Source organism: Saimiri boliviensis, chromosome 16 (assembly GCF_048565385.1).
Source record: "Saimiri boliviensis isolate mSaiBol1 chromosome 16, mSaiBol1.pri, whole genome shotgun sequence".
Classification (NCBI taxonomy): Eukaryota; Metazoa; Chordata; class Mammalia; order Primates; family Cebidae; genus Saimiri; species Saimiri boliviensis.
Genome location: NC_133464.1, coordinates 36,275,222 through 36,299,569, shown reverse-complemented (window position 1 = coordinate 36,299,569; position 24,348 = coordinate 36,275,222). Strand labels below are relative to the sequence as shown.

The 24,348-nt window shown below is 37.5% G+C and overlaps 1 protein-coding gene across 17 annotated transcripts in view; it reads left to right on the top strand.

Moving 5' to 3' along the window:
- The window catches only part of LMO7 (LIM domain 7), a 235,219-nt gene that overhangs the window by 203,418 nt on the left and 7,453 nt on the right, over positions 1 to 24,348 (top strand). For 8 of the 17 annotated variants that reach the window (XM_074387590.1, XM_074387591.1, XM_074387583.1 and 5 more), the window contains 13 exons: positions 2,766 to 2,880; positions 4,246 to 4,407; positions 5,172 to 5,359; positions 6,408 to 6,468; positions 8,149 to 8,205; positions 8,356 to 8,397; positions 10,089 to 10,114; positions 10,390 to 10,494; positions 11,103 to 11,195; positions 11,923 to 12,398; positions 13,299 to 13,364; positions 15,747 to 15,799; positions 21,618 to 21,831. In XM_074387590.1, the coding sequence (XP_074243691.1) occupies positions 2,766 to 2,880; positions 4,246 to 4,407; positions 5,172 to 5,359; positions 6,408 to 6,468; positions 8,149 to 8,205; positions 8,356 to 8,397; positions 10,089 to 10,114; positions 10,390 to 10,494; positions 11,103 to 11,195; positions 11,923 to 12,398; positions 13,299 to 13,364; positions 15,747 to 15,799; positions 21,618 to 21,831 (1,658 nt within the window). The remainder of the gene's footprint in view (positions 1 to 2,765; positions 2,881 to 4,245; positions 4,408 to 5,171; positions 5,360 to 6,407; positions 6,469 to 8,148; positions 8,206 to 8,355; positions 8,398 to 10,088; positions 10,115 to 10,389; positions 10,495 to 11,102; positions 11,196 to 11,922; positions 12,399 to 13,298; positions 13,365 to 15,746; positions 15,800 to 21,617; positions 21,832 to 24,348) is intronic. The other 9 variants (XM_074387589.1, XM_039473156.2, XM_074387594.1 and 6 more) reach the window with 5 other exon arrangements.

Sequence of the window (24,348 nt, the reverse complement as noted above, 5' to 3'; positions counted from 1 at the left end):
ACACAAGTAGGGCTCTGGAACTCTTACTTTGAAACCACAGCCACTCACTTTAATCCTTTCCGTATATTGGTTTGGAAAGAGGTGGTCTGCATAAGACTTTGATTTGAAAGTAGGCTACTTAAAACCAAAATTAAAAATCAGTATCTTTATGAAAGAGAAGGCTTTACCAGGCCCAGTGACATGCATGTGGTCACCTGGTTAACAAGAGAAATGCACCTGTAATTGCCTGTGTGGTTCTCTCCTCTTTGCCTGTGTCTGTCCCAGCGACTGACACAACAGTCTGCCTGGCTGTAGCCACAGGGACACTGTCCTTTCTGTTAACTCTTTCAAAGAGGAGATGGTTATCTGCCCTTTTATTAATATTTAAGATGTTTAAATAGCGATTTCTTTGTTTCTGAGGTAAGTATAGTCCTTCATGAGACAGTATTTCCAATTTAATATAAGAGTGAGACATTTCCCGCTAGGGCTTAAGGTCATTCTGTTTGATCCTATATTTGGTAGAAAAGGATAATGTTCACTTGCCATCTCCCACAAAATATTTTTATGTACTTTGAGAGTATTTATTAAGACTCCATCCTGTCTTTTATTCTTCAAACTAGAAAACATCAGTGTTTTGAATATGTAACCTCTGAGTTGTCGCTCTTTCTTATACAGCAAATAGATTCTGCACTTTAATTGGCTCTAAGTCAGATTTTTTTTTTTTTTTTTTTTTTTTTTTTTTTTTTGGTAAGAGTGGTGAAGATGACCACTTATTTTCACTGAGTCATCTCTAACTTAAGTGTATTGTGGTTTTGGCTAGGGAATAGAAACAACCAGTAATTTTTGCTATTCTTAGCAGAGTTTTATTATATTCTTCAGATTGGCATTCATCAGGTGATTATTAATGAGTATTATGACTACATCTGCATTTCTGTGTTTAAACTGCTTTACAAAAGGCTTTCTGCTGAAACCTAAAAATCCTATACCCAGTGAAAAATCAACAATTACATTTTGAGAGCAAGAATCAGCCCTAATTTATTTTTATTTCCCACAGTGCTAAGAATTGTGTTTTCTACAGAGCAAACAATCAATGTATGTCAAACAGTTGAATAAGTGAAATGTCATAGTACTTCTGCATATCCATATGGAGTAGCATATTCTTGATCTTTTATTTAGTGCCTTCCTTTAAATTCTTGTGTACTTTCTTAGTCCATTTAACGTTGCTATAACAGAATACCTGAGGCTGAGTAATTTATAAAGAAAAGAGGAGGTTTATTTAGCTTATGGTTCTGGTGACTGGAAAGTCCAAGAGCATGGCACTGGCATCTGCTTGGATTCAGGTGAGGGCCATGTGCTGTGTCACAATATGTTAGAACAGCAGAAAGCCAAGTGGTGTGTGCAGAGACCCAACACAAGGCAACCTTACTTTATAACAACACGCTCTTGTGGTAACTAATTCAGTCCTGCTAGAGTGAGAACTTACTCCCACGAGACTGCATTAATTCGTTCATGAGGGCAGATCCTTCATGCCCAAACACCTGTTAAAGGTAACACCTCCCAACACCACCACTTTGGCCATTAAATTTTAACGTGAGGTTTTGTTGGTGATGAATCACATCCAAACCATGGTATGTACTATCCTAGTTTTTTCTCGAAATATTGCCACTTGTTTTAAACTTGTTTTATGCATAGAAAAACTTAGGCAGAACGCTTTATGAATTGCCCAGTTGGTCCTTGGGTTAGGTTTAACTGCCAAATTAAAATGGATAATTGGTAGGTCTTTTTCTGGAAAGTAAAACAGGTTTAGGAAGAATTCTAACAGGTAGGTCTAAGTTTTTTATGATGAGGAAACAAAGAGCTGAAGTACTAATCTCATAAATTCATATTAAGATCTGTCTGTTGCTCACTCAAAACAAAATACGTAAATTACAAAAGAACTTAAGGTTTGCACAGACAGTATACTGTAAAACTTGAAACATTTGGTTTAGAAAATAGTTTAAGTTCCATGGAATTCAGAATTTATGGGGTAGTATGATAGCATGGGAGTAATTATACCTTTTGTTCAAGAGGCTATTGTTTTCGGGGCTTATGGGCTGATGTTATTTCGAGGAAGTCATGGTCTGTGGCTCAGGATGTGTCAATAGGGGACCCTCTTGATATCTTAGGGAGTAATTCCTTACAGTTGACATAGTTCTGCATTTTGCAGCATTTAGAACAGCTACACCTTGAACACTAAATCTTCACGTGGCATTTGGGCAAGCAAAAATACCTTGCCAAACTTCACATGCCCACGGGGCAGTGGTACCAGTCCTAATGGATGCTACTGGAGGCTAAATTATGTGTCTGTGAACCACTCGAAGTTATTCAGATAAATGTGTCAAGTATTGGGGGTAGGTTTTTAAAAGTTTGGTGGTCCTTTTTGAATAAACGATTTAAATCACTGTACTTATTTCTGGGCAATGAATAAATGGCCTGTATATTAGACCCAATTGTACAGTGGGCAGAAACCTAAGCTTGTCCATGGCTAATTGATTTACATTATTAATATGAAGAAAAGGATGTACTAGCAATAAGATTTTCCTTATTTTAGCGGAAAAAGAATAAACTTGGTGCTATTTATATAAATGAAAGCTTTACCAACCCAAGGAAGAAAGAATGAAGCTTCTAGTTTATCATGAAATGATTCAAGTATACCTAGCGTGCAGCCTTCCTTCTTACATGGATAGACTTTCCTCCATGTGGCTTCCAGGGACACCTGATACCAGCGTTTCATGTTTTGTTTTCAGGATCAGTTCAGTGATATGAGAATCAGCATAAACCAGACGCCTGGGAAGAGTCTTGACTTTGGGTTTACAATAAAATGGGATATTCCTGGGCTCTTCATAGCATCAGTTGAAGCAGGTAAATGATATATTCAGCTTTACTGAACTTTCTTCTCCTTTTTCATCTTTCATTGTGGGGTTGGGGACCACAGAAATTAGTCTGTTTAACATAGGAGGAGAAAACGTGTGAAAAATGCAACTCTAAGGCCACAGAATATATCCTCTTTCCTGAGATTATTAGTTGGGGTTACAAATTCCATATTGTTTATTATTCTTGCCTAATTAATTTTAGTTTTGAAGAGTCTTAATTTTGTGATTTTACAGATTTTGCCCATTTTGGATATTATATTTGGGAATACTAACAGCACTTAAGATTCAGAAAGAACTTGCCCTGATCAGCCATACTTTGCAGTAGATATATATGTGCTATTTTTTTTTTTTTTTTTTTTGAGATGGAGTTTCGCTCTTGTTAACCCAGGCTGGAGTGCAATGGCACGATCTCGGCTCACCACAACCTCCACCTCCTGGGTTCAGGCAATTCTCCTGCCTCAGCCTCCTGAGTAGCTGGGATTACAGGCACACGCCACCATGCCCAGCTAATTTTTTGTATTTTTAGTAGAGACGGGGTTTCACCATGTTGACCAGGCTGGTCTCGATCTCTTGACCTCGTGATCCACCCGCCTCGGCCTCCCAAAGTGCTGGGATTACAGGCTTGAGCCACCGCGCCCAGCCTTATGTGCTATTTAATAAGGTGATTTTTTTTTTTTGAGTGCTCTAATATACATTGCCTATGAAGTCTTCAGGACTTCTGCTAAAGGATTACCCTTCCCCTATCCAGGTCTATACCATGTCAAGCCCGGGAACTCTTTGCAAAACATTACAAGGCCTAAAATTAAAATGAAAGCCGTTGTATCTAAGAGGAGTTCCTTTATTTTCACTTTTATTTTTTACATATTTCGGCTCTATAAAATTGTATGTTAACACCAGTTATTCCTTTTATATCTTAAGATTGCCTTAGTTAGATAATGGTGTTTTAGTTATGGAGTAATTCTAAGCAGTTTTAAATAGCTATGTTTTCTTCTGCTCTATTCCAAAATGTATCTGATTTGCAAGCTCAGTTAAAATGCACTGTATTTCACATTTCAAATTTAAGAATTACTTATTTTTTTTTGTTTTTGGGAGGTTAATAAAGAAGTCTTATTGAATATATTTTTCCTTTAATTCTTAACAAATTTGCATTCTATAGAACTTAAAAACTAACTCTAATGCTTTGCATGTTGTACTTAGATACTCGATATTAAAAAAATAGTGACCTTTCTCCACCTGAAAAAGAGAGAAATGGTTAATTGAAATTAAGAGTCATTTTTCTTAAGCTTAAAGCAGCAGCTAGTAGAACATGTGGAATTTTTCCCAGCTGGTTGTTTAATTTGTTTCGCATTTTTAGGTAGCCCAGCAGAATTTTCTCAGCTACAGGTAGATGATGAAATTATTGCTATTAACAACATCAAGTTTCCGTATAAGGATACAAAAAAGTGGGAGGAAACCATGGCTAAGGCTCAAGAAACTGGAAACCTAGTGATGGATGTGAGGCGCTATGGAAAGGCTGGTGAGTTTGTGTTCCCACCGTGTCTGGCCTTTGAAATTGGGGCCTGGCCCTTGGCAAGAGCTTCTAACAGTTTGCTTCAATAACTTTTTATATTTTTCACTTTACTTATGCTTTGGCATTAAAGGTGTTTTGTAGTCATGTCATGACAAATCTTGAACCCTCCTCCTTTGAATATTCTGTCTGGACTTTTCACTAGCAAATTTACTGAATTTTACGTTATTTATTGAGTGATTTATATACTGGTCTGACTGAATACAAATATCAATTGAAGACAAATGTATCTGTATCCAGGAGTTATTTAAAATACTGAGTATTAAGGATTATGCTATGATTTAACTTTCTCTGCAGCATCAGAACCATACTGGTATAAGAGAGAGAGCCTGGTAGGTCATATTCCTATTTATTCTCAAATAACTTTGAATGTGCATTCCATTAACGTGTTTCTTAGTTACAGAGTTTAGATGGGAAAGGGCATTAAGCCTCCATGGACCTACCAGCTTATGATAACAACATAAAATCTCTTTCCTGGTTTTTGGGAAAGATTCAGCAAATTTGCTAGTTTTTTCATTACTAACATGATTTAACCCTTGTGTTTTAGGAAGGTGGTCTGTTGGTAAAAAGCCCTAAACTCTTGATTTATTTCACACACTGTCTGATTTGTTTGTCTTGTCTATGTAGATTTTTAAAAATATGTGTATTCAATGACTTTATTCTTTCCACTTCACCATTTATATGTACTCATTTGATCTTCATGTGCCAATCAGACTGGGGCAAAGACCAACCTTCCCTGCCATTTATACGGCATAAAACCCTCAATCTCACCAGTATGGCTACCAAAATTATAGGTTCACCTGAAACAAAGTGGATTGATGCAACTTCTGGAATTTACAACTCAGAAAAATCTTCAAATCTGTCTGTAACAACTGATTTCTCCGAAAGCCTTCAGAGTTCTGTGAGTATTTAGAGAAGTAGGAGTACTGATGTGGAGCAAAGCAGCTGTTAGAATTGTGTATGGAAGAAAATAATTTTGTTTGTGCAATTTTGAAACAACCTTTAAAATGTAAATGATTGAATAAGATAATATACAGTAAAGAGATATAGTAAAATATATTTTTGAAAACCATAGGTATTCCTCATACATAGTTGTGAGTTACATAAGGGTAAATCCAAAAGATCCCATCATACTCTTTGGCAGGTGTTTTTCACCAGTCTTTCATCATTAGACCCACCTCTAAGATCTTTGTGAGCATAAAGTAGCAATTATATAAAATTATACACTATAACTTCTTTATGCATTCCTTAGTCTTGACTGGCAAATAAATGTTAATAGTTGGGTATAATGTAAAACTTCATGAAGCATTTTTAGTTTTTGTGTAGATGAATTTGATGGGTAGACTTACATATGTGATTAAGAGAAATCAGTTGCATTAATTTGATCAAAAATATAATGTAAAATTTTTTCTAAGCATCAAAGGAACTTTTTTATATAGACTTTGAAGTAATGTGGTTTTTAGTTATGATACAAATTGTTTAAGTTAATAAATTTAAATTTCAACTGAATATTGTACATTTATACTCACTTCTTAGATTGTGTTATTTTTATTATCAAGTCCAAATAATTCCTTTTATTTAATAAAGAAGTCTTACTATATTGTATAAGAAAGGTTTAAATGTTTGATAATCCAATATGAGTGTTTTGTGTACTCATAAATATAAGCCAAATGGACTAATGATTATCCAGTTGATTTTATTTCTTGGAAAATTAATGGTTGATTCAACTTAAAATCATCTATGCCTGCAGCTGGTCATTAATTCTGCCACAAATATTGAAGTATAATGAAAAAATTTAAGTTTCTACTACATGTAAAAGGCTGTAAGAAATGGATCAATATCTTTAGAAACTCATCTTGTTAAAATATATATTCACTAATGAGAAATGCATTATTTAAGCCCAAAGTCCAACTGGAGAGAATATTAACTAGCACCTTTATCCTTTCCAGAATATTGAATCCAAAGAAATCAATGGAATTCATGATGAAAGTGATGCTTTTGAATCAAAAGGTAAATATCACTATTATAACTTACATTTATAATGCAGGAAAAGACATAGCACTCAAGTTCTGCTATTCTAAAAATGAATATCTGTGAGCGAAAGAAAAACTATCCGCTGCAAGTTGAGACTAAAAAGGTTAGCACACAGATCCAATTGCAGCCAGGTGGAAGGGGGTTCAGTTCCAGTGCTGAATAGTTCAGGAACTGCAAACAAAGCTTTGGCAGCATGTTCCGGAGCTTTGAGTGCCTGCCTAAGTCAAATAAGAAAGACTGGTTTTCCCGAGGCTGTCAGCTTTCTTGCTATGGTATGCTGGCAACAGGGAATCTTAGTTAAGCCTGAAACTATGAATGAAGTTTCCTTTCTTCTTTATTGTTGTGAAAGGGACAAGCTTGAAGGCAGTTAGCCGTAAGAGGGAAATGCTAGTGGCAATGAAGTCGTTAGCAGATGTACCCATTTGTAATGAAAAAGAAGGCAAAGTATCTAGGGAAATTTTGGAGTTATCTCCATCTTCCTTCTTCTGCCCATCCAGAAATACTTTAGCTGCCATACATTATGTGCTATTCTTTGGGCACAGAAAGATAAGAATAGACCCAGTCAATGTAGACAGGGGAAGAAACACAAAGAAGGTGAGACTTCTGCCATGAACCTAGACTGCCAAGAATGGGACTGGGTTTTCACAGTGCTTTGGCGGCTTTAAATCTACATTTGACAGTTTATAGTACGTTATCTTAAAGCCAACCTAAATATATAAATTTCTCTTTTCTTATCGATTATTTAATTCCGTATTTCATTTCTGATAGATAGAAGTGACTACATTTTGTTTTCAGTTGCATTCTTTATCAAAGAAGTTTTTGAAGCAAACTTTGCTTATTTTTCTCTGTGATGTTACATGTGAAGCACCCAGGTCCTGTTCTGCAGTGGCTCAGGTGAGATAGCTGATCAGACGTCTAGCTCTTCGATGACTAGGGGACTCTACGTGGGCCCTGTCATTGGAAGGTTTTTTTTAGATAAGTAACCACTAACTAGTATCAAGTAATAATCACATATATATTTTATGCCGTAGTCTTTGGCAGATCTATGGAAGAAGTCAGAATGTTTTTCTTTTGTTTTCTTGGCTGAACTCCATTTGCTTTATTTAATATTAGTAGCTACCAGATCTTGAAAACTAGGTCAAAAAATTCTAATTAGAAGAATGTTGTAACTTTATTATTTGGTTTTATTTGATCTTTCTCTGGGTATCATTTTTTTTGTTGTTGTTGTTTTCTTCCCCATTACTTTTCACTGCTTATTCATAAGTGTTGTGAAAACTGTTACAGACAGTTTTCCATGTAGCAGACAAGATTATGGATTGTTTAACCTAAGCAAAAACTATTAATTTCCTTTTCCCTAAAACAGTGTGACATAGCATGGAAGATGGTACTTTGGCTTTTCATAGCTGTGAAAATATGATGCTGTGTGCTAAAATTTATTAATATAAATATTTGTTCCTTCTAATTCGAATGTAGTGTAGGCTACTAAAATTGTGTGTCCCTGTGCCTTGAAATAATCTACGTCTTCTATGGCTATCAGTTTGTCCTCTTTTAAAATATTTTGCTACAGATTGGAAAGGTATATCAATTATCATTTAATTTCCCAGTGGTGAGAAATCAAAATGAATGACATGGTGTTTATTTTTTTTTTTTAACTAGCATCTGAATCCATTTCTTTGAAAAACTTAAAAAGGCGATCACAATTTTTTGAACAAGGTAAACCACAAAGCTAACAATTCATGCACTTCCATGGAATTGTTCTTAAACTCCACTCCTCCTCCTGGTCTGTGGTGCTGGGCACTGAGCCTCTTCAATTTGTGTGTCATTATGACCAAGCAGCTTAACCCATTTCCATTTTTTCCCTAGGGTCATCAGGCTTTTCTTACAGCTCATGGGTCTACCTCTGTGGTAATGGGTCTTTGTGTGTCCTTTGTATACCTCTAAAGGTTTTACTTTTATTTTTTTAACTTGGTAAAAAAAAAAAAGTGTGTGGGATGGGGAGATGCTCTTAACACTTCTTTCCACTGGGTAACAGTAAGAAATGAGAAATTTCATCTAGGCCTTACTGCTTACTACAAATTGCCTAATATTAGATTACACCAACATGCAATTGGCTGAGTTTTTAAAAACTCTAACCTGTTTTTGGTTGTGGAAAATACTCTTAATAAAGAAGAGTTATTTTTGCTATGGGTTGGTGGCTTTGGAGTGTTGATTTGATTACCCTGTTGACTTTGATGTAAATGCAGAGTAAATACATTTTGGTTGAATCTGAGAACAGGTGCACTTTGAGATTCTCCTTGTTGGTGTAATTGGGCAGGGCTGCCTCAAGATGTGCTGTGCATGTGACATTTGCTTCCCTGTAACGCTTGCCCGGTGCTCTGTCTCATGAATGCTGTTCAAGCTCTGTTTTTGCTGCTAAGAACTTAAAAGTAATAGTCAACATTTGAGATGCAGTGGTCTGAGGATATGGTGCTGTTGCCATCAAAAATGTTAATATTTCTTACTTTTAAGGTTATTAACATGCTGATAAACATGTCTTATAACACAGTGCTTATTGGGTTTGTATATTTTGTGTTGATCACCTAATATCTTTCCTTTGGATTAAGGTCTCTTTTTGACCATAAACAGAATTAAGTTACTGGCTATGCAAGTCTGTTTGTGTCAGTATCCTTAGTGGTTTTGGTTTATATTTTAAAATAAAATTCCTGTTTTGTCTATGGCTATTTAACTGAAACCTTATGATACTCCTGGCTAAAACTGGCTAAAATAAAGCATTCCTTTTCTTTCTCTGTTCTAATTTTCTTCGGCTTTTCTTCAACAGGCTATTCTAGGCAAGAATATTTTTCTAGGTCTCAAAGCAATTTTCTTTAAAAAATTGTATGTGAATAATTTATTTGACAGCTGAGATTTCAAGAAAATTTATAAGTACTGTATGATAGTATATTTTCTGATATTTTACTTTTAAAATAATCATTGTTCTATGTAAAGGTGTACTTGTGTAGGTCCCCTAAGAATAAAAGAATAAGACTTTACCCATAGGTTTATACATGAAGTTTGAATACTTGTGTTTCAAATACTAGGAGCAGAAAAAGGAAATGTTCCTTGAACATGTTTGTTGCAGTGGCTTGCTTATGAAAGGTGACTCATTAGTAAGAAGACTAGAAAAATGTGACTTGCAGCCGTCATGATGTAACTGAGTAGCAGCAAGTAAAAAATTGGGATTTGGTAGATGTAACATTTGAAATTCTTTTTTTTTTCTCCTATTAGGCCAAACTATAAGATACTGCCCAGTTTATTAATAAGAGAACCTTGAAGCTTCTTCAGAAATATCCACGGATCCTACTCTAATACCTAGAGCTAGGGTTTATTTTGGCATCTGTATCTTCCTTTTACTAACATTGAATTTGAAAGATGGGTAACAGATGGAACTGTTACACCTAGAGAAAAAAGGATTTACTAACTGTTGTTCAAGAAAACATTGTCACTTAGTATACTGGCATAGAGACAGCTAATGATAGAAGTTTCTGAAAGGAATTGTTTCATAGGAATGAAGACTTACATTGTATATTTTTCTTCCTTGCCCACGTGCTGCCACACAGGAAGTTCCGATTCTGTGGTTCCTGATGTAAGTAGCATTCATTTGTCATTTGGAATAAGGTGAACTTGGTAGGACTGAATTAGTACACAGTAGTGTGCTTACCATGATTTTAAGTTGCATAAGAGTTTATCAGAGAGTTACCCTTCCAAGTTGAAAAACTTATTTTAAAATACAAAGCCAGCTCTCCCTTGGTACAGTTTAAGCAAACTGTGGTATGAATAATTTATGTGTGCAAAAGTGGCTCAGTAGATGACTTAATGAAGTTGTTCTCTATTTGTGTCTCTTCTCTGATAACTGGTTAGCTTCCAGTTCCAACCGTCAGTGCCCCGAGCCGCTGGGTGTGGGATCAAGAGGAGGAGCGGAAGCGGCAGGAGAGGTGGCAGAAGGAACAGGACCGCCTACTGCAGGTAGCTCTGGCTCACGTGGATGGGTCGGAACTAGGTTGGATTTCATGGCTTTTCACCAGTCTGCATCAACCAGTATTGAGACACTAACTTTAAACTTAACAATCTCAGAACCAAACAAATATGCGGTACATTTTCCGTAAAACAATTACTTTTCCATTTCGAAGATTTCCAGAATCATTCTTTAAAAATGATTATTTATTAACCCCCATGTATGTTTTTATAGAGTAGGAAGGGTACTCACTTAAGGGGTGTGAAGTGCATGCCTTTGTGAGGACTCGGTTCCCATAAACTGTTTGCTAGGTTCCATTGCAGAGTATTCAGCCCCCGTTACAGTTTGCTGGAGGCTTTAATGAGTTACAGCCATGGTAAAGGGTGGCTACGGGTTAAATTCTGTATCTATCTTATCTTTTACCCCAGTGTCTGCATTTTAATTCAATATACACTCTTTTCTACTTTAGGGACTAAACTCTGATTGGCCTTTGAAAATAAAATCATGGTCTTGAAAAGTTTGAGGTTGAAGGTTTAGAGATCATAAAAATGCTAATGAAGAAGATTCTTAATTTGAAGAGTTAATCTGTTATTTTAATATATGTCATGTTTTCTTATAGGAAAAATATCAACGTGAGCAGGAGAAACTGAGGGAAGAGTGGCAAAGGGCCAAACAGGAGGCGGAGAGAGAGAATTCCAAGTACTTGGATGAGGTAACGTTAAAACATGCCTGTTTAGTTTTCCTTCTCTTTACCTTGTTGGTGGGATTAGCTGAGAAGCAGGAGACACTTCGTTTCTCTCTACCTTTGACCATATGTTCACCTGTGTAGCTCTTTGAAAAATCCAGTCTGATTTGTTAGAATTTTGCTTGGATGTTTCAGCCTTTCTCCTAGTTTTTGCAGTACATCATTAATAAATTATGTTAATAGAACTTAAGTGCATCTTCCTCTTCTAAGTTACGTCTTAGTCACTCGTGTAGCTTTTTTTGTGGTAAAACTCTTTTTTTTTTTTTTTTTTGACGGAGTCTTGCTTTGTCACCAGGCTGGAGTGCAGTGGTGCCATCTCGGCTCACTGCAACCTCCGACTCTCTGGTTCAAGCTGTTCTCCTGGCTCAGCCACCCGAGTAGCTGGGATGAGAGGCATGCAACACCACACCCAGTGAATCTTCATATTTTCAGTAGAGACGGGGTTTCACCAGGTTGGCCAGGATAGTCTTGATCTCTTACCTCGTGATCCGCCTACCTCGGCCTCCCAAAGCGGTGACATTACAGATGTGTGCCACCACACCTGGCCTTTTAGTGGTAAAACTCTTAACGTATTTTTTGAGTGGAGTCCTGGTCCAACTATAGTTAGTATCATCCAAAATGGAATATTTATGTCTATGTGAAATTATAGAACTAAACAGATTTAGATGGGTTTCTTTTTTCACTGGTCACCTAGGAACTGATGGTCCTAAACTCAAACAGCATGTCTCTGACCACACGGGAGCCCTTTCTTGCCACCTGGGAAACCACCTGGAGTGAAGGGTCCAAGTCTTCAGACAGGGAAGGAACCCGAGCAGGAGAAGAGGAGAGGAGACAGCCACAAGAGGAAGTTGTTCATGAGGACCAAGAAAAGAAGCCACAGGATCAACTTATTCTTGAGGGAGAGAGGAAACGGGAGCAGCAGCTTCAGGAAGAGCAGGAGCGGAAGCAGCGGCTTCAGGAAGAGCAGGAGCGGAAGCAGCGGCTTCAGGAAGAGCAGGAGCGGAAGCAGCGGCTTCAGGAAGAGCAGGAGCGGAAGCAGCGGCTTCAGGAAGAGCAGGAGCGGAAGCGGCTTCAGGCTGAGGCTGAGGAGCAGAAGCACCCTGCGGAGGAGCAGAAGCACCAGGCAGAGAGAGAGCGGGAAACATCAGTCAGAATATACCAGTACAGGAGGTCTGTCCCCACAGCCAGAGGGCACAGGGGCTGTTAGGGTAGCTTGGCTTAGATGTATCCATCCATTCCCCACTTCAAAGGCACCCCCTTGCTCTTCCCGTTTCCTACCACCCGTTCTCCACACAAGTGAATACAAGCCACCAAAGAGAACCTTTAAATTATAAACCCTGTCATGTCATCTTGCTTCCCTGCCCAGAACCCTCCAAAGCACTTCCTGTCACATCAGAACCCCATCCAGCATCCTTGCCATGGCCTAGAAGGCTGGCCTGAGCTAGATTACTTTGCAGTACCTCCATTATTCCCCTTACTCTGTTCCAGCCACACTGGCCTCCTGTTTCTTCCTCGAAAATGCCCAAGGACTTTGGCATTTTCTAGTCCATCTGCTTGAGAAGTCATTGAATGTTTGTGTGTCTTGTGTTCTCATTTTCTTCTAGTCTCTGCTCAAACATCACCTCCTTAGACTTTCTAGAATACCTGATTTAAAATACAGGCCGCTTCTCGGTCCTTCTCCCTGTATACTCTTACCTTGTTTTATATTATGCATTTATTTATTTACCTGTTGGCCTGTCTGCTGCAGTCAAATATAAGTGCTTGGAGGATAATACGTTTGTTTTGTATACCTCTGTAGCCCATTCCTAGAGTGGTACTGCAACATGGTGGGCACTTAGTATGCATTTGCAGAATGAATGAGTGAATAAATGGCTTGGCAAATGTCTGTTGGCAATAGTGGGTCTGTTTTCTGTGGTCATTCATTGAAATACCTTTGTATGTTTAGTTTTTAACCCAAAGACTGTTTGCATAAAGAGGCTAGAATGACATTATTTTGATACCCTTTTCTTAAACTCAGGGAAGAGCTTAGAGTCTAATATTTTGACTACAAAATCTTTTTCCATCTTGTAGGCCCGTTGATTCCTATGACATACTGAAGAGAGAAGAAGAATCTTCAGGTTTTCTTCCTGGTGACAGGTATGTAGAGCATGTTATTGTAATTTAATTGATGATAACTGGCTTCAATAATATTCCAGGGCTTGCCTCGATTTGTGGAACTACTTTAGCCCTTTGTCATCTGTGAGATATAAAGAAGGAATTGCTGGGTGATCTTTGTATTAGTTAGCTTTTGCTATGTAACCAACTATTCCTGAATTTAATGAATTAGCTTATGATTTTGAGGGTCAGCATTTTAGGCTGAGCACAGCTGGGCAGCCTTTTAGTTGATTGGACTTGCTCATGTGTCTGCTCCCTATTAGCTAGGCAGCCCTGCTTTTGGGGGTTGGCTGGCTGTCAGCTGGGACAGTGAGAACAAGTGGGTCATGTGTCTTTCAGCATCCACCGAGCCAGGGAGGTCTTATATATATGTGGTGGGGGTCAGAGGAAAGAGAATTAAAGGGAGAAAATCCACAAGGCATCTTAAGATTTAAGTTGTTGACTAAAGTCACAGTCCCAGGTCACGGGGAAGAGAAGGACACAGCCTCTTTACGGGAGCCATCACATTGCAAGGGAAATGGACGTGGCTGGGAAAGGACTGTGTCAATTTTCTGTAATCCAGTTAATCTTTCTTTTAAAAAGGTTATGGATAATGGTTTAACATTACTCCCCAAAGGGTTATGTATGGACATCTGAAATGGGAATAGTGACCTTTCTTTTAGGCAGTTTGGCTGGAACTACTGGTCAGTTTTGGGTAATGAAGATAAAATTTCAGATATCTGTAAAGATATACATGTCTTAAAATTTCCTAAAACATTGTTTTAATGTTTTAAAGTAATTTTTGAAATGCTTTGCAGTTTCGAATTCACTAAGGACTTCTAACAGTCTGTCTACAAGTATTGAGGGTAGGACCTTTACCTCGTGTTTTCAGAGCTGAAATTTCTCCCTTTGTCTTATTAGATATAAGGAAAGACTTGCATCTACAAGCAACCAGGATGACTGAATAGGGCTCAGAATAGAAGGGGAAAAGGAAAGGAACAAACAGGTAGTAACAGGCTGACAATAAGCTAAAGAAAAATCTAGTGATAGATGACCTTGTTTCTGATCTCTCAGGGTAACAGTAAATCATTCAAATGTTTATCTCCTTTTAAAAGTTATGGATTTACTTACGTATTTACAAAAGCTTTATTTATATAGCTCATTACCTTGGGAAAAATAATTAAAATGCAGAGAAAGGAAACTTAAGGAAGCCTGTGAAATATGAAATACCTGCAGGCAATCCTGATAGAGCATACCCTAGAGGCATCAGGGAGTGTGGCTAGGCATCTGGTAATAAGTGTTTTCTTCTACATAGACACAAGTGAAAGTATTCACAAGTGCAGCTGTCTATCACTTATGATACATTATTATGTATTACTGATTGTTGGATTTATGCATATATATGTATGTGTATGTATTTAAGTATAATATTACCGATTATTTTATAATGTATACTATGCATTGTTATCGCTATTATTTTATTTTATTTTATTTTTGAGGCAGAGTCTCGCTATGTTGCCCAGGCTGGAGTGCAGTGGGGCGATTTCAGCTCACTTCAACCTCCACCTCCTGGGTTCAAGTGATTCTCCCTTCCATTTAGCTGGGACCACAGCAGTGTGTCACCATGTCCAGCTAGTTTTTGTATTTTTGTAGAGACGGGGTTTCATCATGCTGGCCAGGCTGGCCTCAAACTCCTGACCTCAAGAGATCTACCTGCCCTAGCCTCCCAAAGTGCTGGGATATAGGAGCAAGCCACCACGCTGAGCCATTACTATTATTTTCAAAGTTCAGTGTGTCTAGCAGAATGGGAATGAGATTAGCATGTGTCGATTTATACACCTAAAGTATATTGTTAAAAAGATAAGGCATTTCCTGAAGTTGACTATGCTGTATCCTTTAGAACCTCTTTGGAACACTAAGATGGCATTTGGGAAATTAATGTTCCACAGTAGTCAGTAGCACCCCAGTGCCCAAGAAGTTGACATTATAACCCTGAGTAGTGTGGAGGAAGTGGGACAGTCTGACTGTAGGTGATCTGATGGCAGATGCTTTGTAAGCCTGATGAGATTTAAGGTCTGGATCAGAGTGAACATTGACAAAACTTGACCAATAAATTATAGTTTTAATGATCATACAAACTGGAGAAGCACTGTCACATGTCTGTATGTATTTCTAGCATACCACTTTTATCTTTTTTAGGGATGTCAAGGTTTTCTTTTAGTTTGTGAAAGATGAAACTTTTCTTGGTTTAGAAACAATTGCTCTCAGAAGACATACAAAGTAAATCAAATGCTTTAAAAAGCAATCTCTTTGGTGTTTTTACTTCATAAATAAAAAAGATAATATTACTGAGACATATTTAATATATTGTGTTTTGTATTTTAGGGATAAATCCAGATCTACTACTGGACTGGATAATTACTCCACAAATGAAAATGGTAAATGCTATTTTTCACCCTACACTCCTTCACAATTGCTTATTTGTGCTGTTATGATAAGTATTTTTTAAGGTCAAGATATTTCATATTCATTAAGATTACATAATTAAAATACTTTTAACCTCTGTATATAAAAACATCAAAACAACTGTCTTGTGTTTATTTTGACTTTATTTTATATTGGAAAAATATAGGGAGATTAAAATGGCTTTTAAATTGGTAATGAAATATGGGAATTTTGCAAAGTGGTGTTGATGCAGTTGCATATAGTAGATTTTGTCTTGCAGCTGAGAAATGGTACGGAAAAGATTTCTATGAAATACTGGAGGACTTAAAAATTGTATACTAATTTGAATTATGTACATGCCAAAATGTCAAAAAAAGAAAAAATTATGACTTCACTAATTCTGCAAAAACAATTAGGACTTTACATTGTTAGTATAAAATATGTTTCTGAAGAATGCACATAACTGAAAATATATGTATGAAAAAAACCCTAAGCAATAATTACCATTTTAAGCAGGGTTTGCATCTCAGGATTTGCATAAGCAGGTGACTGGTCATTTATATGAATGAATGAAGGTCGAGGTAAGGCTGAGGTAGACATGCCCATCAAGGTGGACAGTCACTGCCCAGCTCCAGCCTATCATTGCCATGCTGGAGAAGGCAAGCTTCTGATTGCTTACTCTTCCTGTTGTAACAGAAAAGTTAAAAATATATATATATATATCTATCTGTTTTCATGTGTTATCTTTTATGTGCTGACAAGAGATTTTTTAAAAAGCTAAAATCCTCTGTGAGCTAAACAACCTATCTACAGGCCAAATACTCTAGTGGCAGCTAGTTTTTAACCTCTGGTCAAAGCTTATAAAACTTAGTTTTTATTGAAATTTACAGTTCTATGATTTACCCTTTCTTCGAACAGTTAGGACCTTTGTTATCTGGTTCTAGTTTAGCTTTCCAGAGGAGCTATTTTTCCCTTAAGGGAATCCTTTTTTTATTGCACTTTAGATTCTGGGGTACACGTGTAGAACATGCAGGATTATTGCATAGGCACATACATGGCAATGTGGTTTGCTGCCTCCATCCCCCTGTCACCTATATCTGGCATTTATCCTCATGTTATTCCTCCTCAACATCCCTACCCCACACTGTCCTTCCTCTATTCCTCCCCCAACAGACCCCAGTGTGTGATGATCCCCTTCCTGTCTCCATGTGTTCTCATTGTTCAACACCTGCCTATGAGTGAGAACATGCAGTGGTTGATTTTCCGTTTTTGCGTCAGTTTGCTGAGAATGATGGTTTCCAGATTCATACATGTCCCTACAAAGTACACAAACTCATCGTTTTTTATGACTGCATAGTATTCCGTGGTGTATATGTGCCACATTTTCCTTGTCCAGTCTTTCATCGATGGGCATTTGGGTTGGTTCCAGGTCTTTGCTATTGTAAACAGTGCTGCAGTGAACATACGTGTGCATGTGTCTTTACAATAGAACAATTTATAATCCTTCAGATATATACCCAGTAATAAGATTGCTGGGTCAAATGGAATTTCTATTTCTAGGTCCTTGAGAAATTGCCACACTGTCTTCTACAATGGTCGAACTAATTTACACTCCCACCAACAGTGTAAAAGTGTTTCTATTTCTCCACATTCTCTACAGCATCTGTTGTCTCCAGATATTTTAATGATTGCCATTCTAACTGGCATGAGATGGTATCTCAATGTGATTTTGATTTGCATTTCTCTAATGACCAGTGATGATGCGCATTTTTTTTATGTTTGTTGGCCTTATAAATGTCTTCTTTTGAAAAGTATCTGTTCATATCCTTCACCCACTTTTGAATGTGTTGTTGTTTGTTTCTTGTAAATCTGTTTTAGTTCTTTGTAGATTCTGGATATTAGCCCTTTGTCAGATGGGTAGGTTACAAAAATTTTTTCCCATTCTGTTGGTTGCCAGTTCACTCTAATGATTGTTTCTTTTGCTGTGCAGAAGCTCTGGAGTTTAATTAGATCCCATTTATCTATTTTGGCTTTTGTTGCCAATGCTTTCGGTGTTTTAGTCATGAAGTCCTTGCCTATGCCTATGTCCTGAATAGTTTTGCCTAGGTTTTCTTCTAGGGTTTATATGCTGTTTGGTCTTCGTCTTTAATCCATCTGGAGTTAATTTTAATGTAAGGTGTCAAGAAGGAGTCCAGTTTCAGCTTTCTGCACATGGCTAGCCAGTTTTCCCAACACCGTTTATTGAACATGGAATCCTTTCCCCATTGCTTGTTTTTGTCTGGTTTGTCAAAGATGAGATGTTTGTAGATGTGTGGCGTTGCCTCTGAGGCCTCTGTTCTGTTCCATTGGTCTGTATCTCTGTTTTGGTACCAGTGCCATGCTGTTTTGATTACTGTAGCCTTGTAGTATAGTTTGAAGTCCGGTAGTGTGATGCCTCAGGCTTTGTTCTTTTCGCTTAGAATTGTCGTGGCTATGTGGGCTCTCTTTTGGTTCCATATGAATTTTAAGGTGTTTTTTTTTTCCAGTTCTGTGAAGAGGGTCATAGGTAGCTTGATGGGAATAGCATTGAATCTATAAATTACTTTAGGCAGCATGGCCATTTTCACAATATTGATTCTTCCTAACCATGAGCATGGAATGTTTTTCCATGTGCTTGTATCCTCTCTTATTTCCTTGAGCAGTGGCTTGTAGTTCTCCTTGAAGAAGTCCTTTACGTTCCTTGTTAGTTGTATTCCTAGGTATTTTATTCTGTTTGTAGCAATTGTGAATGGCAGTTCATTCTTGATTTGGCTCTCTTTAAGTCTGTTATTGGTGTATAGGAATGCTTGTTATTTCTGCACATTGATTTTGTATCCTGAGACTTTGCTGAAGTTGCTTATCAATTTCAGGAGATTTTGGGCTGAGACAATGGGGTCTTCTAAATATGCAATTCAGTTGTCTGCAAATAAAGGCAATTTGACTTCCTCCTTTCCTAATTGAATACCTTTTATTTATTTTTCTTGCCTGATTGCTCTGGCTGGAACGTCCCATATTGTATTGAATAGGAGTGGTGAAAGAGGGCATCCTTGTCTAGTGCCAGATGAACTTGCCTTTAACCACCATTAAAATTATAGTTTAAGTACTTCATTATTCCCTGAAATATTTCTAACCTGCAGTGGTTATCTCTTCTGAACTTAAACACAAGACCTGTTAATAACGGCAACTGTGAATTTCCAGAATAATCTTGTTAATATTTGTGACTTGTATCATTAATCAGATTATTTTGTATGTATGTTTCCCCCCTTCATTAACTCATTGCAAGCTCTTGGATAGCAGGCAGTGGAAGTTATTAAATATTTGATTTAAAAACTTGGTTATACCAAAAAGACGTTTTAAAAAGAGGCTGGGCGCAGTGGCTCATGCCTGTAATCCAAGCACTTTGAGAGGCCAAGGTGGGTGGATCACAAGATCAGGAGCTTGGGACCAGCCTGACCAACATGGTCAAACCCTGTCTCCGCTAAAATTACAAAAATTAGCCAGGCCTGGTGGGGCATGCCTGTAATCAAATCTACTCAGGAGGCTGAGGCAAAAGAATCAGTTGAACCCTGGAAGGGGAGGTTGCAGTGAGGAGAGATCATGCCACTGCACTCCAGCCTGGTGCCTGGCAACAGAGCAAGACTCTGTCTCAAAAAAAAAAAAAAAAAAAAAAGACAGCATTTATTTAAAGTCTGACAAAATTGATAAGCTTTGTATAAGAAACCTTTGATCTTGCTCATTTGGTCAAGGCATAGACAAACAATAAATTTCAAAAGAATGGCAGCAGCTGTAAATATAGAGAAAGAAAGAAAATAAATCCTTAGATGAGATTTCCTAATCCAGAATAAGGTGGGAATGATATGTGAGAGTTGTGGGTGTTTTACCCCAATCAGAAACTAGTCACCAAATCCGAGAGACAAAGTCCTCAGGATAAAACGTGACTTAATTGTTAGGAATAAATTCATTCAAATTATATTTATGTCAGTTTCTTAGAGTAGAAGCAACATAGTCATCCATAAATGTTATCATACATGATGCTGATGTGAATGTGGTGAAAAGGGAACACTTCTACACTGCTGGTGGGAATGTAAACTAGTACAACCACTATGGAAAACAGTGTTTAGCTTCCTTAAAGAACTGAAAGTAGAACTACCATTTGATTCAGCAATCCCACTACTGGGTATCTACCCAGAGGAAAAGAAGTCATTCTACAAAAAAGGTAGTTGCTCACTCATGTTTATAGCAGCACAATTCACAATTGCAAAAATGTACAACCATCCCAAATGATTTACGTGATAACATTTATGGATGATTATTTGGACTGCTTGAATATTTTTCCTTTTCACAAAAGCCATTTCAATGATTGAATGTGCTTTTCTTCTTAAAATTTTGGTTGTCACTTACACCATGCACACTTGGGTCATGTTAGCTAGAGATACGTGCATTTACATCCTCTTTCCCCAGGGGAGAGCTACATTTGTTTGAGAGAAGAAACCTTCCTGTTTCCTTTTAGAGTTGTCACAGCAAGCATTTGAGCATGTTCTTGATTGATTTAATGTGGGAAAGGAAGAGTGGAAGAAAAACTATTTCTAGAAGAGCATTTTGTAACTAAGTAATACCGAAACCAGTACTGATGGTTTCCTTTTTGAGCGACCTTGTTCATTTTCCCGAGTGTGTTCTGTGGTGTGGCTCTGGCTGTAGAACTGGACCTTCTGGAGTAGGAGGCAGTTACTTTATGTTCTCATGCAGCACCCTCATTGAGAATTGGTAATGTTATACACATGCACAATGCCACATTTTAAGCTGCAATGCAATTGGGTGATTTATCCACTGTCACTTTTTATTTATTTAATTATTTTTTGAGGCTGCAATTTCAAATATATTTTATTTCCTTGTCATATCACTTCTATCTCTCTTTCTCTCTTTTTGTATTTGTATTTTTTATTTTTAAAATTTTCTATTTCCATAGGTTTTTGGGGAACAGGTAGTATTTGGTTACATTAGTAAGTTCTTTAGCAATGATTTATAAGATTTTGATGCACCTGTCTCTTAAGAACTATACACTAAGCTGAATTTGTAGTATTTTATCCCTCACGCCCTTCCCACTATTCCTCCTGGAGTCCCTGAAGTCCATTGTGTCATTTTTATGCCTTTGCATCCTCGTAGCTTAGCTCCCATTTATAAGTGAGAACATCCGATGTTTGGTTTCCTATTCCTGAGTTACTTCACTTAGAATAACAGTCTCCAGTCTCATCCAGGTTGCTGCAAATGCCATTAATTCATTCCTTTTTATGGCTGAGTAGTATTCCACGGTGTGTGTGTGTGTGTGTGTATATACACACACATACATCACATTTTCTTTATCCACTCATTGATTTATAAACATTTGGGTTGGTTCCACATTTTTGCAATTGTGAATTGTGCTGCTATAAACATGAGTGAGCAACTACCTTTTTTGTAGAATGACTTCTTTTCCTCTGGGTAGATACCCAGTAGTGGGATTGCTGAATCAAATGGTAGTTCTACTTTTAGCTCTTTAAGGAAGCTAAACACTGTTTTCCATAGTGGTTGTAGCAGTTTACATTCCCACCAGCAGTGTAGAAGTGTTCCCTTTTTGCCACATTCACACCAGCATCTATCAGTTTTTGATGTTTAGATTATGGCCATTCTTGAAGGAGTAAGGTGGTATCACATTATGGTTTTTATTTGCATTTTCCTGATCATTAGTGATGTCAGTCATCACTGTCATCTTTAAAATGTACTAATCCAGAAGCTTTTGATTTGTTTTTAATTTAGGAAGCAATAAATATTTAGACCGAATTGGGAACACAACGACCTCACAGAGGAGTTCCAGGAAAGAGCAAGTACCATCAGAAGCAGAGTTGGAGAGGCAACAAATCCTTCAGGAAATGAGGAAGCGAACACCCCTTCACAATGACAACAGCTGGATCCGACAACGCAGTGCTAGTGTCAACAAAGATCCTATTTGTGTTCCTGGGGTCATGAGAAGGTGCGAGACGTCTTCAGAGTTGTTTTCTTGTCTTTACTAAGAAGGAGATATTTAATTTGTAGACATGCTGGTGCTTTAGACAGAAGAGATGAAGGGAACAGAGCAGACTCTCTGGGGGACTGTTATGTGTCAGCCAGTTGCTGGGTTTACATGACCTCATCTAATCTGAGGAAAATGTTTTGAGGTAGGGATAATCTGTTTGTTTGTTTGTTTTTTAATATGAGGAAACTTTGGCTCGCATGATAAAATCCCATGGTTACTAGGTTGCAAATCTGGATGGGGACCTCTGAAGTGAGGGTTCAGATACTTAAGTAATGCACACTGCTCTTAGAACTGTCTTGGCTGCTGAACTTTAACAAATAGAAGTTTCATCTTTTTATGTTCATAATGAGATAATGATTAGATGGGAATCATGATAATTGGGTTGAAAAGTGATAAACCTAGTTTTTATAACTTTATGGAAGATAAAGATAGAGATATTAATTGGAAATGAGTAGGGGAACATTTTAAAAGATGTATCTTATGTAAATGAATCCTGCAGCTACTCTGATTGGGGAATCAGACTGGGGAATACTATGTGTAACATAACACAGAGAAAGAGCTAATTATCTCAATATATTAATAACTGTAGAAATCAGAAAATTATTCCTGCAAATTCTATAAAAAATAGATGTGTGCCTGTAATCCCAGCTACGCAGGAGGCTAAGGCAGGAGAATCACTGAAACCCTTGAAGTGGATGGTTTCTGTGAGCCGAGATCACGCCACTGCACTCCAACCTGGGTGACAGAGCAAGAGACTGTGTCTCAAAAAAAAAAAAAAAAAATCGACAAAGGGATATAAACAGACAGCTCATGGGGAAAAGAAACACAAAGCCAATAAACATAAAATATCAGTATTACTCCTAAACCAAGAATCCATCTCTTTTGCTTACTGGATTTGTAAAACGTTAAAATTGATTAAATTTGGTATCGACAATTGTATATGGAAATAGGAATTCTTGTTTCCACTTGGTTGGACAGTTTTTTAGTATGTATTGAGCAAGAATGTATACATCTGACACTCTGAGCAATGTAGTTTCTAGTACCCTGTCTTCTGGATATATTTGGATAAATATGCAAAGGTATATTCAAGGATGTACACATTATTTGTTAGTGGCAAAAGAAAAGAAAATCACAGTGTCTCCTAGTAAGAAAAGAAAAGCACTTGTCTACTACAAGAAAATCACTATTTACTGAATACTCACTAGTTATTCAGTAAATAGTGGCATCCTGATAAGCTAGAATACTGTAGATTATTGAAGAGAGAAAAGTGTTGCTCCATAATAAGCCACCTCCAAATTTATTGAGTTAAGACAATAATTCATAATCTCTCACAGTCCTGCAGATTGGGCAGTTCTTTGCATGTTGTTGGCTGGGGCACTTGAGCAGCTGTAGTCATTTACAGTAGGTGTTGGTAAGATTTCATGCATCAGGACCAGATATTAGGGTTTGCAGGCCACATAGGTTTCTGTCACATATTCTTTTTTTTTTTTTTAAGACTTTGAAAATCTGAAAAGTGGTCTCAGCTCATGAGCTGTGTCTGTCTTGGCAGCAGGCTGTAATTTGCTGTCTCCTGTAGCTGTAGAGGCTCCACTGAGAGCTCGGCCAGAGCTACTAGTTGAGGGGCCTATGTTCTGCATATGGGCCTCTCCACATAGTTGCTTGGGCTGCCCCATGGCATGGGACTTGGATTCAAAGAGGCAGAGCTTGCACCAAGGCAATGGCTAATAAGCAAGGGCTTATCAAGCCGCCATGTGCATCGTGTTTGCTGATGCCCCATTGGCCAAATTAGTCATGTGACCAAGCCCAGAATCAGTGGGAAGGGCGTGGATACCAAAAGGTGTGGTTCACTGGAGGCCACTGAAGTATATAGTTTATCATGTGAGCAGAATGACGAGAGTTCTAAGACAATACATTTTAAATGGAAGAGAAGTTATCAAAACTGTGTTGTGGAGTAATCCATTTGTTTAAGACTGTTAAACCCATTGCATATGTATATAGACACATCTATACTTACGTATGTAAATTTGTATGTGTATGTAAATTTGTATGTGTATGTAGGTATATGCTGGCATGTGTGAGAAAGGGTCTGGAAGGACACGTAGTTAATGCTGGTTACCTCTGTGACAGGGCGGGTGAGTCCTAAGAGAGGACAGACTTTTCTTCTCCCTCAGATGTCTTTCTCTGCAGTTTCAGTCTTTCTCCTTATGATAATGTATCACTTTTATAGTGTTAAAATTTTAAAAATCAAGCTTGGGATAAGAGAAAATTTTGAAAGCAATGAAACCAAATTTGACCAGGTAGACAAATTTTCATAATTTTGAGTTCATTTTTGTATACAACTTTTAAGAGAGATTTTCCCAAAAGTTGTATTTAAATCCATTTGGGAGCTAAATCTGATTTTAAAAGCATATGTACTTTAAGGGATATGCATGATAAATGCTCCTATAATGTAGACATTAAAAAGCTGCTAAATTT